Source organism: Bubalus bubalis, chromosome 2, assembly GCF_019923935.1.
Source record: "Bubalus bubalis isolate 160015118507 breed Murrah chromosome 2, NDDB_SH_1, whole genome shotgun sequence".
Classification (NCBI taxonomy): domain Eukaryota; kingdom Metazoa; phylum Chordata; class Mammalia; order Artiodactyla; family Bovidae; genus Bubalus; species Bubalus bubalis.
Genome location: NC_059158.1, coordinates 168,380,649 through 168,395,445, shown reverse-complemented (window position 1 = coordinate 168,395,445; position 14,797 = coordinate 168,380,649). Strand labels below are relative to the sequence as shown.

At 41.2% G+C, this 14,797-nt stretch overlaps 1 protein-coding gene across 2 annotated transcripts in view; it reads left to right on the top strand.

Moving 5' to 3' along the window:
• LOC102410994 (SPHK1 interactor, AKAP domain containing) overlaps positions 1-14,797 on the top strand; it is a 136,944-nt gene that overhangs the window by 105,198 nt on the left and 16,949 nt on the right. The window contains exons 7-8 of one of the 2 annotated variants that reach the window (XM_025278383.3): positions 12,041-12,226; positions 14,075-14,161. In XM_025278383.3, the coding sequence (XP_025134168.3) occupies positions 12,041-12,226; positions 14,075-14,161 (273 nt within the window). The remainder of the gene's footprint in view (positions 1-12,040; positions 12,227-14,074; positions 14,162-14,797) is intronic. The other variant, XM_006047107.4, reaches the window with a different exon arrangement.

Sequence of the window (14,797 nt, the reverse complement as noted above, 5' to 3'; positions counted from 1 at the left end):
TCAGGCAGCTTAAAGAAATATCAGTTCCTTTTACAACTCCCATTTTCTGTAGCAAATTCATAGGATTCTTGAATATGAAACCATTGTAGCATTTAAAAATTTGATATATACTTTAAGTTTTTTTTAAGCTACAGAAATAAACAGAGACAAAAATTAATCTACTGGCTTTGGGAAACATAAGTTGAGAAATAGCTTGCATTATCTTTTCAGAGATACACATCTATCATTCAGAGAGCTTATGATTTTTAAGTGTTTAGCTGCAATTAACCAGTTGAACATAGGCTTCTTCAAATTTTGTCAGCTCTGGAAAATCCCTAGGACATCCACACCCCCACCAAGAATGAGAAATCCCCCAAATGGATCCATCTTCAGGTACAAACGATCATTATAAAGCATCTTTACAAGTTATGGGCAGTGGGTGCTCCAGTTGCACTTTCTTAGCTACTTAGTGCTAAGACTAGCTTTCCAGTTGGATTAAATCCTAGAAGAATGCAGGTGACAAAGGCATGAAAACATACAAGCAAAAGAACATGAACTGACTAAGAAGACAAGTTCTTACATATCTGTAATTCTCCGACAATACTTGTCAAAATCTTACAGAAGTACCATACCTTACCATAGTGTTCACCACCTCCAGGAAATATGATGCACGACAAGTTATTAATTGTGATTAAAGACTTGTTTTGGATTCCAGGTTTGACTTGAAAACTCCAGCTGAGATTCTTAGTAAAAGAAGATCATCTAGCCAGGGAGCATTCTTGAACCAATAGTTCAACAAGGTTCATACTTGTAGGCTCAAATCTAATAGTGGCGGTCACTGAAATTAGATACCATGCATTCTACAATTTTGAGTTAAATGTCACAAATAATACTCAAAATAGGTACAACCTAAGAACATTCCAAAAGGTTGGGAAATAGGCATGAATAAACTTCCAACTAAAGTAGTTTGTGTTCCCAATAAATGACCCAAACACATATTATCTCATAATGTGGATTCCTGATTCAATTTTCCAACACTGAAAGAGAAAAAAAACTTGGTAGAATCCTCAGCCTTCAAAATTCGAGAGCTAAATCTTTTCTCAAAGCATTCAGACTAAGTATTTAATATATTTTTCTTTTGGGCACAATATAAAGAATTATAGGAGCTTCCCTTGTGGTCCAGGGGTTAGACCACAGGCTAACTGCTTTCAGTGCAAGGGGCATGATAGCCCACCAGGCGAATCTGTCCCTAGGATTTTCCAGCAAAAATACTGGAATGGGTTGCCATTTCCTTCTCCAGTGGATCTTCCCAACCTAGGGATCAAACCATGTATCCTTCACTGGCAGACAAGTTCTTCACCACTCAGGCACCAGGAAAGACCTTACTCACCTGCTGTTGTTCAGTCACTCAGTCGTGTCAGACTCTTTGCAACCTCTTGGACTACAGCAGGTTTCCCTGTCCTTCCCCAGCTCCTGGAGCTTGCACAAACTCATGTCCATTGAGTTGATGATACAATCAAACCATCTCATTCTCTGTCATCCTCTTCTCCATCATCAGGGACTTTTCTAATGAGTTGGCTCTTCGCATCAGGTGGCCAAAGTATTGGAGCTTCAACTTTAGCATCAGTCCTTCCAATGAATATTCAGGACTGATTTCCTTTAGAATGAACTGGTTTGATTTTCTTGCAGTCCAAGGGACTCTCAAGAGTCTTCTCCAACACTGCAGTTCAAAAGCATCAATTCTTCGGCACTCAGCTTCCTTTATGTTCCAACTCTCACATCCACACATAACTACTGGAAAAACTATAGCTTTTATACAGACCTTTCTTGGCAATGTCTCTGATTTTTAATACACTGTCTAGGTTTGTCATAGCTTTTCTTCCAAGAAGCAAGCATCTTTTAATTTCATGGCTGCAGTCACCAATCTGCAGTGATTTTGGAGCCCAAGAAAATAAAACCTGTCACTGTTTCCATTGTTTCCCCATCTTTTCCCCAGGAACTGAGGGGACTGGATGCCATAATCTTTGTTTCTTGAATGTTGAGTTTTGAGCCAGCTTTTTCACTCTATTCTTTCACCTTCATGAAGAAGCTCTTTAGTTCTTATTCACTTTCTGCCATAAGGGTGGTGTCATCTGCATATCTGAGGTTATTGATATTTCTCCTGGCAATCTTAATTCCAGCTTGTGCTCCATCCAGCCCAGCGTTTCTCACGATGTACCCCTCATATAAATTAAATAAGCAGGGTGACAATATATAGCTGTGAAGTACTCCTTTCCCAATTTGGAACCAGTCTGTTGTTCCATGTCTGGTTCTGTTGCTTCTTAACTTGCAAACAGGTTTCTCAGGAGGCAGGAAAGGTGGTCTGGTATTCCCAACTCTAAGAATTTTCCACAGTTTGTTGTGATCCACATAGTCAAAGACTTTGGCATAGTCAATGAAGCAGAAATGGATGTTTTTCTGGAATTCTCTGCTTTTTCTATGATCCAATGGATGTTGGCAATTTGATCTCTGGTTCTTCTGCCTTTTCTAAATCCAGCTTGAACATCTAGAAGTTCACAGTTCACGTACTGTTGAAGCCTAACTTGGAGAATTTTGAGCATTACTTTGCTAGTGTGTGACATAAGTGAATTGTGCAGTAGTTTGAACATTCTTTGGCATTGCCTTTCTTTAGGATTGGAATGAAAACTGACCTTTTCCAGTTCTGTCGCCTGGACTTTCCAAATTTGCTGGCATATTGAGTGCAGCACTTTCACAGCATCATCTTTCAGGAGTTGAAATAGCTCAGCTGTAATTCCATCACCTCCACTAGCTATGTTCATAGTGATGCTTCCTAAGGCCCCCTTGCCTTCTCACTCCAGGATGTCTGGCTCTAGGTGAGTGATCACACCTTCGTGGTTATCTGGGTCATGAAGATCTTTTCTGTGCAGTTCTTCTGTGTATTCTTGCCACCTCTTCTTAATATCTTCTGCTTCTGTTAGGTCCATACAATTTTTGTCCTTTATTGTGCCATCTTTGCATGAAATGTTCCCTTGGTATCTCTAATTTCCTTAAAGAGATCTTTAATCTTTCCCACTCTGTTGTTTTCCTCTATTTCTTTGCATTGATCAGTTAGGAATTCTTTCACATCTCTCTTTGCTATTCTTTGGAACTCTGCATTCAGATGGGTATGTCTTTCCTTTTCTCCTTTGCCTTTGCTTCTCTTCTTTTCTCAACTATTTGTAAGGCCTCCTCAGACAACCATTTTTCCTTTTTGCATTTCTCTTTCTTGGGGATCGTTTTGATCATTGCCTCCTGTACAATGTTACGAACCTCCATCCATCATTCTTCAGGCACTCTGTCTCACCTGTAGGCAGTAATCATCAGAAGATTCTTAAGGTTTACATAAAGAAATGTAGCCAGGCTCTTAACTCAGCACCTAGTCTATTACAAACACTCAATAAATGTTTACTCTATAATTGTTGTTTGGGCTTAAGGTATATGGTTGCTTTTATTCCAGAAGATCTTTTTCCCAAGAGAAATTTGTTATAAACAGTGTGAGAATTTTATTAAAACTAGAGAATTCTCAGGATTTGCAAGAGGGAAATTAGTCATAGTTAGATCACATTTTCTAAGTTCAGGGTTGTTATCAGGAGATTTGATGTGTCAAAATACGTAAATGTGGAGCTCAATTCCCTATGAAAGACTTCCTACCCACTTATACACAAGAGGGAGAGAGATGACATAGGCACACATTAGATTGTTTGGAAGTGGGGAGGTGTCATGTCCTGAAGATATTATTAGGCTATTCTCTGAGGGACATTTTCATAATTCTTACTAAAAGCTTCGTAAAAGCTCAACATAATGAAATAAAAATCACATTCTTACTTTTTTGTTATGTAAAACCAGAATTCATCATGGCCATCAGACCCAAATAGAAATACTGTAGCTCAGACAGTAAGGAATCTGCCTGCAATGCAGGAGACCCAGCTTCTTTCCCTGGATTGGGAAGATCCTCTGGAGAAGGGAATGGCAATCCACTCCAGCATTCTTGCCTGGACAATTCCATGGACAGAGGAGCCCAGTGGGCCACAGTCCATGGGGTCGCAAAGAGTCAGACACGACTGAGCAACTAACTCCAGTACTGCTACTGTTGTATTTCAGGCCATCACATTTGTCCACATACCGAATTATATCAATTTTAAAGAGCTTAAGTGATTTAGGATAGCCCAGTTCTTGATTTCTGGGAAAATATTATCCTATTGGTGAACAGCAATGTGTTCTTAACTCAACCACCTTCTCTGAGATTATTGAAAAGCAGTTATCTAACTTTTTGATAGTTGGAGACCAAGGTATAAACACCAAACTGAAAATTTTGATCTTTCACATGTTGCACTCACCTTATATAATTTTTTAGAAATATATTGTGTATTCAGTTATGTTTGCTTCAAGAAAAAAAATTTTCACCTGACAAATATTTGCATGCTCATCTGTGATACACATTTCCACTGGAGCTGCAAGCACAAGAGAACATAAAGATGTAGTGCCTGCACCCTTGGCTCTTGGGCTTCCCTGGTGACTCAAACAGTAAATCATCTGCCTGAAATGGAGGAGACCTGGGTTCTATCCCTGGATCGGGAAGATCCCCTGGAGAAGGAAATGGCTACCCACTCCAGTATTCTTCCCTGGGAAATCCCATGGACAGAGCAGCCTAGAGGGCTACCTTGCACACCAGTGGGAGAAATAAACAGTGTGCATGGAAAAACCCTTTTGAAAAAGATTACTGTAGAGTGTGATGAGAGGAAAATAAGAAGAGTAATGTGACAGAAAATAACTAGTTGGGGGGAGTGGCTTCTTAAGATAGAATGTTGGTATTTGAGACAAAATGTGAAAAAAGAGAAATTATGCCAATGACATGAAGAATTGAATTGAACTGAATCTTTAACATCATTGTGTTCTAGATAGACAAAAATTGTCCCGGGATGAATCACCTAGAAATCCTAGATTGAGTATAATAAACATCCTTTTAAATCTAGGGCTGAACTTCATAATCATATGACAATCTCAGAGGCAGAAAACGGAAGGATCTGAAACAAAAGTGACAATCTTGTTAAAGTGTTTTGACCATTAAAAAATTAATGCACTTAATCAGTTCAGTTCAGTCACTCAGTCGTGTCCGACTCTTTGCAACCCCATGAATCGCAGCACGCCAGGCCTCCCTGTCCATCACCAACTCCTGGAGTTCACTCAGGCTCACGTCCATCGAGTCAGTGATGCCATCCAGCCATCTCATCCTCTGTCATCCCCTTCTCCTCCTGCCCCCAATCCCTCCCAGCATCAAGTCTTTTCCAATGAGTCAACTCTTCGAATGAGATGGCCAAAGTACTGGAGTTTCAGCTTTAGCAGCATTCCTTCCAAAGAAATCCCAGGGCTGATCTCCTTCAAAATGGACTGGTTGGATCTCCTTGCAATCCAAGGGACTCTCAAGAGTCTTCTCCAACACCACAGCTCAAAAGCATCAATTCTTCGGCACTCAGCTTTCTTCACAGTCCAACTCTCACATCCATACATGACTACTGGAAAAACCAAAGCCTTGACTAGACGGACCTTTGTTGGCAAAGTAATGTCTCTGCTTTTGAATATGCTATCTAGGTTGGTCATAACTTTTCTTCCAAGGAGTTAGTGTCTTTTAATTTCATGGCTGCAGTCACCATCTGCAGTGATTTTGGAGCCCCAGAAAATAAAGTCTGACACTGTTTCCACTGTTTCCCCATCTATTACCCATGAAGTGATGGGACCAGATGCCATGATCTTCATTTTCTGAATGTTGAGCTTTAAGCCAACTTTTTCACTCTCCTCTTTCACCTTCATCAAGAGGCTTTTTAGTTCCTCTTTCTGGCATAAGGGTGGTGTCATCTGCATATCTGAGGTTACTGATATTTCTCCCGGCAATCTTGATTCCAGCTTGTGCTTTCTCCAGCCCAGTGTTTCTCATGATGTACTCTGCATAGAAGTTAAATAAGCAGGGTGACAATATACAGCCTTGATGTACTCCTTTTCCTGTTTGGAACCAGTCTGTTGTTCCATGTCCAGTTCTAACTGTTGCTTCCTGACCTGCATACAAATTTCTCAAGAGGCAGGTCAGTGGTCTGGTATGCCCATCTCTTTCAGAATTTTCCACAGTGTATTGTGATCCACACAGTCAAAGGCTTTGGCATAGTCAATAAAGCAGAAATAGGTGTTTTTCTGGAACTCTCTTGCTTTTTCGATGATCCAGCAGATGTTGGCAATTTGGTCTCTGGTTCCTCTGCCTTTTCTAAAACCAGCTTGAACATCTGGAAGTTCACGGTTCACATATTGCTGAAGCCTGGCTTGGAGAATTTTGAGCTTTACTTTACTAGCGTGTGCTGCTAAGTCGCTTCAGTTGTGTCTGACTCTGTGCGACCCCATAGACAGCAACCCACCAGGCTCCCCCATCCCTGGGATTCTCCAGGCAAGAGCACTGGAGTGGGTTGCCATTGCCTTCTCCAATGCATGAAAGTGAAAAGTGAAAGTGAAGTCACTCAGTTGTGTCCGACTCTTAGCAACCCCATGGACCGCAGCCCACCAGGCTCCTCTGTCCATGGGATTCTCCAGGCAAGAGTACTGGAGTGGGGTGCCATTGCCTTCTCCGTACTAGCGTGTGAGATGAGTGCAATTGTGTGGTAGTTTGAGCATTCTTTGACATTGCTTTTCTTTGGGATTGGAATGAAAACTGACCTTTTCCAGTCCTGTGGCCACTGCTGCATTTTCCAAATTTGCTGGCATATTGAGTGCAGCACTTTCACAGCATCATCTTTCAGGATTTGAAATAGCTCAACTGGAATTCTATCACCTCCACTAGCTTTGTTCATAGTGATGCTTTCTAAGGCCCACTTGACTTCGCATTCCAGGATGTCTGGCTCTAGGTGAGTGATCACACCATCATGATTATCTTGGTCGTGAAGATCTTTTTGTACAGTTCTTCTATGTATTCTTGCCAGCTCTTCTTAATATCTTCTGCTTCTCTTAGGTCCATACCATTTCTGTCCTTTATCGAGTCCATCTTTGCATAAAATGTTCTCTTGGTATCTCTAATTTTTTTGAAGAGATCTCTAGTGTTTCCCATTCTGTTGTTTTCCTCTATTTCTTTGCACTGATTGCTGAGGAAGGCTTTCTTATCTCTCCTTGCTATTCTTTGGAACTCTGCATTCCGATGCTTATATCTTTCCTTTTCTCCTTTGCTTTTCGCTTCTCTTCTTTTCACAGCTATTTGTAAGGCCTCCCCAGACAGCCATTTTGCTTTTTTGCATTTCTTTTCCATGGGGATGGTCTTGATCCCTGTCTCCTGTACAATGTCACGAACCTCATTCCATAGTTCATCAGGCACTCTATCTATCAGATCTAGTCCCTTAAATCTATTTCTCACTTCCATTGTATAGTCATAAGGGATTTGATTTAGGTCATACCTGAATGGTCTAGTGGTTTTCCCTACTTTCTTCAATTTCAGTCTGAATTTGGCAATAAGGAGTTCATGATCTGAGCCACAGTCAGCTCCTGGTCTTGTTTTTGTTGACTGTATAGAGCTTCTCCATCTTTGGCTGCAAAGAATATAATCAATCTTATTTCAGTGTTGACCATCTAGTGATGTAATAAACATCCTTTTAAATCTATGGCTGAACTTAATAATCATAATCATATGACAATCTCAGAGGCAGAAAATGGAAGGATTTAAAACAAAAGTGACAATCTCTGCTTCTTGTTAGAGTGTTTTGACCATTAAAAAATTAATGCACTTATCAGCATGCCTGAGTTTCATTATCATCTTGAAAATTATTTACTATTTGTGGTGTTCTTTGTTTCTGTGTATCCAAGTTCCAATCAGTATAGTTTTCCTTCCGCCTAAGGACTTCCACTGCACTTCTTATTGTGCAAAACTCCTAGTGACATTTTGTTGAATAAATATTGCTATTTATTGATAGCCTTATTTTTTCATTTTTTTTAAATAGGCTTAATTTTTTAAGAGCAGTTTTAGAGTCACAGTAAAGTGGATAGAACAGAGAATTTTCCATGTCCTCTGCCCCCACATAAGCATAGCCTCCCCCACTATCACCATCATATACCAGTGGTTCACTTGTTAACGGCTAATAAATCAACATAATACATCATTTTCACCCAAACTCCATCACTTACATTAGGATTATTGTTACTGTCTACCTGTGGTGAGTGATTCCTGCTTTCCATTTATAGTAATGACTCAAGTTTTCTTTCTAAAATAAACATATTTTGGTTATATAAACTAATTTTAAAATTTTTATTATTATTATAAAGGGTAATGCAAATATGGAAAAAATTATGACAATGGTGACATTTGCTAGCAAATGGAGTTGGAGGAACTCTGAACTAGGTGGTCTCTGAGGTCCCTGCCAACTCAGAAATTCTACAGTTCAATTTGATGTCAGATCAAGTATGGTCTTTTAAAGCACTGTATGTGAGCTGTAAGATCAGAAGTAGGAAAAAAAGCCAACACATACATCTGCAAAACATATATGTGCATTATTCATAAATAAATGAGCAAAGCTACAAATTTCTCTCAAAAGAAAATGAAAACTACTATTTTAGATAATCATTATTCATTCTGAATTCCTGGTTATGTAACATGGGATATGAATTTTACAGTAAATAGAGTGTGAAATTGAGATAAAATAAAATATTCTGACAGCTTCATTTTTTAACCTGAATGTTTAATGTCAATCACTGAGATTTAACTTCTGCTTTAGTAAGAAATGTCCTGGAACGAATTTTGCTAATAATATAAGGTCCTAACTCAGTAAGGAATTGGTCTAGGAAATTATTTTTCAACCAAATGAACAATTGGCTTAGGATCTCTCTCCTTTGTGCTCAACGCCTGGCTCATTTCCACTTGGGGGAACATGTATATTATTTCCATTTGTCATCAATGAACTTCTCTTTCATTTGAATTTAGTTAAATTCAGTAAATGTTTCTTTGGCTGCATCTATTCCTCCCCCACCCCTTTTCCTTGCTCAATTTAGAAAATCTCAACATTTTTGAAAGAAAGATCAAGTTTATATGGGTCTCTTTGCACCACATGTTAGCAGCAGACTGCACTGGAAGCAGCCACACCCCAGCACCGCACTTGTCCAGATGCTGTGAGAAGGACTCTGAGCTCTTGTGTGAAATTACCAAGGTGACACGTTTACATTTCAGAGGTGGTATTTAATCACACCCCCAAAATTAAGCATTTGAAATTCTGTGAAGTGGAATGAAGTGAAAGTCGCTCAGTCATGTCTGACTCTTTGTGGCCCCATGGACTATAGAGTCCATAGAATTCTCCAGCCCACAATACTGGAGTGGGTAGCCTTTCCCTTCTCCAGGGGATCTTTCCAACCCAGAGATCGAACCCAGGTCTACCACATTGCAGGCGGATTCTTTACCAGCTGAGCCACAGGGGAGGCCCAAGAATACTGGAGTGGGTAGACTATCCCTTCTCCAGTGGATCTTCCCGACCCAGGAATCGAACCAGGGTCTCGTGCATTGCAGGCGGATTCTTTACCAACTGAGGTTTTTTTTTTGTTTTGTTTTGTTTTTTTAATACAATCATTTTTGGAAAAAGGATAACAGTACTCATTCTACGATAGAGGAAAATTATGTAGACTTTTAGGGCTTGTACCCACTACCAATCAAGAAAGGGAATGCAGATGGTCATATGCTCATGGTCGACTGACAGTTGCTCTGTTGTGCATGTCTTCTGATAATTCAGTCTGTTATAACCAGTATAGAATATTTATGAAGCCTTAATTGGCTTCTAGCTCTCTAAGTTTACTTGGGGAAGCCCTGCAGTTAGTGTGTATCCACTGTGTGCTCTCCTGGGCAAGTCTGGGTTTAGAGATTAGATTGCAACCTTTTCCGGTAGGCCACCCTTGCTACTCATGCCTAACTTCCTACCTAACACATGTATTTTGAATGAAATTGATTAAGTATCTTAAATTGTATTTCCCAGGAACAGATCTTGAAGAGAGCAGCAGACAGATAATTTTTGGAGTGCTCTCTAGGAAAAAGTCTACATCCATGTGTAAGGAGCAGGGAAAGACAAGATTAGACAGAGGAAGATGGTCCCCCCTCCCCAAATGTGTTTACAACTGAAAGCACAGCACAGCCTACAGGAAACCCTGAAACCAGGATGCTCTGTCAGGTTTAGTGCAAATGGAGCCAATGAGTAGGTTTTCGTAGCTCTGTATCATCGCATCCTTGGGGTACTCACTGGGAAAGGGTATAACCTTAGCAAGACAATTCCAGACCTGAGGACAGTCCTCACTGGAAGCCCTCAATACTCTCTACAGCCAGTGCACAACGGCCAAGGAAAGCATTCCAGTGTCCACTCACTGAGTTACCTTATTCTTCATCGTCAACTGAGAAATACACTCTTGCTTTTTGTTTACAGTCATTACAGCCCTTCTCTTCCATGCTATTAGTTTTCGATGAGCCTATGGAGAAAAGTTTGCATGAATCTCTCCCCATTTCTGTACATTTGGCTCTCTGAGCAAAGAGCTCTGGCACCTGGATTAATGGTTGATCAATTACGAACCCTCAAGAGACTTCTAGAGAGATACAGAGCTTCATTTTCCTAGAGCTGGTTGTTTATATTCCGGGATGGTGACACCAACTCCTCTCCACAGAGAAGATTTTAATTTATTTATAATCTAGAGCAAAGTTCTCTCTCTTCCATCCGTCTCTCTCTCTCCCCTCTCTCCCTGAAGAAAAGGAGGCAGATGTGTCCTAGCATCTTAATTTTGAGCCTCCTCTCCTGTGGTGCAAACCTCACTACATCTGCAGTGTGCACTAGGAAATTGGGACAGACTGAGGAAATGGATGCAAAGAAATGGTCTGATCCTTAATCTAGAGCACCTGTGTACGTGTGCGTGTATAACTGCCAGGCAAACAAATGGAAAGTCAAGCTTGTCAAGAACCCTTTTTCACCAAGTGTTAAAGAAAGTCACTCAGTCGTGTCTGACTCTTCGTGACCCCATGGACTGTAGCCTACCAGGCTCCTCTGTCCATGGGATTTTCCAGGCAAGAATACTGGAGTGGGTTGCCACTTCCTTCTCCAGGGGATCTTCCTGACCCAGGGATTGAACCCGGGTCTCCCGCATTGTAGCCAGACGCTTTACCATCTGAGCCACCAGGGAAGTCCACCAAGTGTTAGCAGCAGTTGTTTTTTCGTCAGTACGTTGTGCCCAACTCTTTTGCCTAGAGTGTGATAGAAACTGCCACATCTCCATACTGTAGTTATCCAGATCTTTCCACTTGGGACTTAACAGGTAGGGCTCCCTAAATTAAGAGTATGCATCTAATTATGAACTGCTGCTGCTGCTAAGTCACTACAGTCGTGTCCGACTCTGTGCGACCCCATAGACAGAAGCCCACCAGACTCCCCCCGTCCCTGGGATTCTCCAGGCAAGAACACTGGAGTGGGTTGTGGGTTGCCATTTCCTTCTCCAATGCAGGAAAGAGAAAAGTGAAAGGGAAGTCGCTCAGTCGTGTCCGACCCTAGCGACCCCATGGACTGCAGCCTACCAGGCTCTTCCGTCCATGGGATTTTCCAGGCAAGAGTACTGGAGTTGGGTGCCATTGCCTTCTCCAAATTATGAGCTAGGCAGTTTGAACAATAACATGTTCATTTATGGCTTCCCTGGTGGCTCAGACAGTGAAGAACCTGCAATGCAGGAGACCTGTGTTCAGTTCCTAGGTTAGGAAGATCCGTTGGAGGAGGTATGACAACCCACTCCAGTATTCTTGCCTGGGAAATCCCATGAACAGAGGAGCCTGGCAGGCTACAGTCCATGGGGTTGCAAAAGAGTTGGACACAACTAAGCAACTTTACAGACACACACACATTAATTTACAGAATATTTAGTGTGCCCACAGCTCTACCCCAAATACATACAAACTCTTAATAATATATGGGATATACACTAGGGGCAGTGAGGTTCCCCGGAAAAGTTCAGTCTTATGCCTACACTCTTAGTAATGTCTTACCATCTACAGTGAAACCCTTGATGCCAGAGATGTACCGGAGGCTGAAGTCTCAAAAGAAGGCAGAGCCCTGGATGAGTTCTCCAGCCCTCCCGGCAGCAGTGGGGAGAGCATGGACAGTTGGTCCCAGCTCGCCAACGAGGAGGACAACCCAGACGACACAAGCAGCTTCCTGCAGCTCAGTGAGCGATCCATGAGGTACCTGCTCTTTAATTGACTTCCCAGGGAAATAAGTCTCAGCGCAGATTCCAGAAATGCATTTTAAATCATTCTCTCCAAAGGATCCCTGATAAAAGCAAAAAGGAAAGCTCCTGCTAGGACCAAGTGCCTGCCTGTCATGATTTGTGCTGAGAGCTCTTAATATCCAGTTATGGTTTCAATTAGCTCGACCAAAGTTGAGAGTCATCTGTGTTCCCTTCTCTGCAGGCTCCAGCTAGTGCATTCAATTATGTGACAACTGTGAGGTTGGTTTGTATTTTTTTAATGAGTTGCTATTACAGCTGGTGTGTTTGATTCTTTCTGGTTCGTTTGTATTTCAGATGCAAGACAGGCTGGGTTTACATGAGGCAAGTGTTTTCACACTGTGTTGTGTTTTTTGGACTGACTGTTGCTCCCTTTCTCTGCCCTGCCCTGCCCTCTGTATTGTTGCTCTAGAAAGCTAGACAGGAGCTTAGAGAGATTAGATTTAGGAGAACCTAAGCCACTCAGGAGACATAAACTAAAAACTAGTCCTCTGTGAGGTGAAAATGAAAAAATCTTCACGTTTCTATCCCAAATCTTATTTGATACCAGGCCAGTAAGTCTAAGGACTTTCCAGAAAGATCAATTGGAAAGTGGCTTCAGTTGCATCTGAGTGTATGCCTCCTGGAAAGGTTTTTCTTTTTTTCCTGCAGTTCAGTCTGTTTAGACTTAGAAAATGTTACAGTGTTAAATGATTTATTGAAAATTTCAAACACTGGTGGAAATGTTACAGTATAGCAATAAAAAGCAAAGAGAATTTGAATCTTTGGGTTTATCATAAGTTTATACAGTTAATTACCTCCAGCATAATGTTTGAGTCATCAAATTTCAATCAGTGAATACATTCAGTACCCCTACGTGAAACCCAAGACAAGAATTTGAAATGAGGGGGTTCAGTTGTTTATTCATAGAACTCCAGAGGGAAGACCGTTCCATTACGCAACACTCCAGCACACATCCTTAGAAAACCTTACTTGCAAGAGAAGTCATTGGAAATTAGAGAAGGTATGAGGACACATGGTGAGTTTGGTGAAATTGGATACATTCCATTGTGCAAGTACAGACAGAACCTAAAAATGGGCTCAACTCTTCTGTGTTTCAGTAAATAGATTCCAGGCTAGTAACTAGACCATATGTTGATTGTGCAACCTACAAAAATGATACAATATATAATTCCTCCTTCTCTACAACACACTGAAGTATCAGATGTGGCTCCTTCTCAAAGATTTTAAGATAAAGGAGCTATAAAACTTTGACATTACCCAACTTTGTACTTACAAATTCTGTAGCCCCATAGAAAAAAAAAAATGAGACAAGTGCATATCCTATGGAATATGCCTCAGAAAAATCCCCTGAATGGCAAAGGGAAAACCCTACTGGTTTCTGTCAAAAAGCCAAGAAGCAGGAAGATCTCCCCCAAGCCAGCATTCTCAGAAGTATCTTAGTCTCTGGAGGTATACCCCAGAAGCCTGTTGCTGATGGATAAACATTCCCATTTGTTACTAGAATGAGGAAGTAAGGGGTTATGCTGATTGTCACCCACCAGGTGTGATCCACCAAGTCTGAGCCCACTGCAGAAATTACAAAATACTGATGATGAGGATGATGGTGGTGAGTCAAAAGAGTCTTTTATTGTGTTTTCTCCTGATTTGGTCAGAAATAAACCTCAATTTAGGGGTCCTAGACACAAAGCAATATTCTCCTGGGGATCAAAGGAAGGACCTCTTAGAATGGTGGAACATCGGTGTCGGCAGCGTGGCCAGGTGGCGGAGACTGGCATTAATATGTAAACTTTTGCTTTGTCAGCAATGGCAACAGTAGTGCCACTAGCAGTCTTGGCATTATGGACCTGGACATTTATCAGGAAAGCATGCCATCTTCTCCCATGATTAAGTAAGTAGCCACTGAGATGCAGTGATTGTGAGCCCGCTACTCTGATTCCATCTGGCAATCCATTTTGATCATTCAGGTTGTGCCCGACCACCGGCTTCATCATGTCTGTCCTACCAAGGTTCCCGGAGACGTGTGGTTTCATGTCACTGGAGTAAGAACTCAGGCGTGCCGTAGCCTCACCCTACCATCAACCGCTTTCTATATTTCAAGTCTATCCCTTATACTATAATCGTTTTGGATAAAGCTTATCCATGTGTTCAGACATATATGTCATTTTACCTAGATGGATACAGAGAACCAAAAACCCATTTAAATTGTACCATACCAACCAACAAAGACTATTGTTCAGTAGAATATAGTGTGAGAGGCTTTTCCTTTTCTTGTAGACACCTGGGACTATTGCCATTAATGAGTCCAATACCAAATGGCACTATGATGGAGATACATCACCTGCTCCCCACATTATGAGGCCCTTCTAAAATACCAAGGGAAAAAAGTACAGTCAATAAGGCATGAAATATGGTATATAAAGGGAGAGCAACATGAGGTCAGGACTTCATCTAGAATTTGTGATTGTTCTGGAAAATTAAATGAACCAAAAGCTATTTTTGACCATTAGGACATTATTTGGAGATT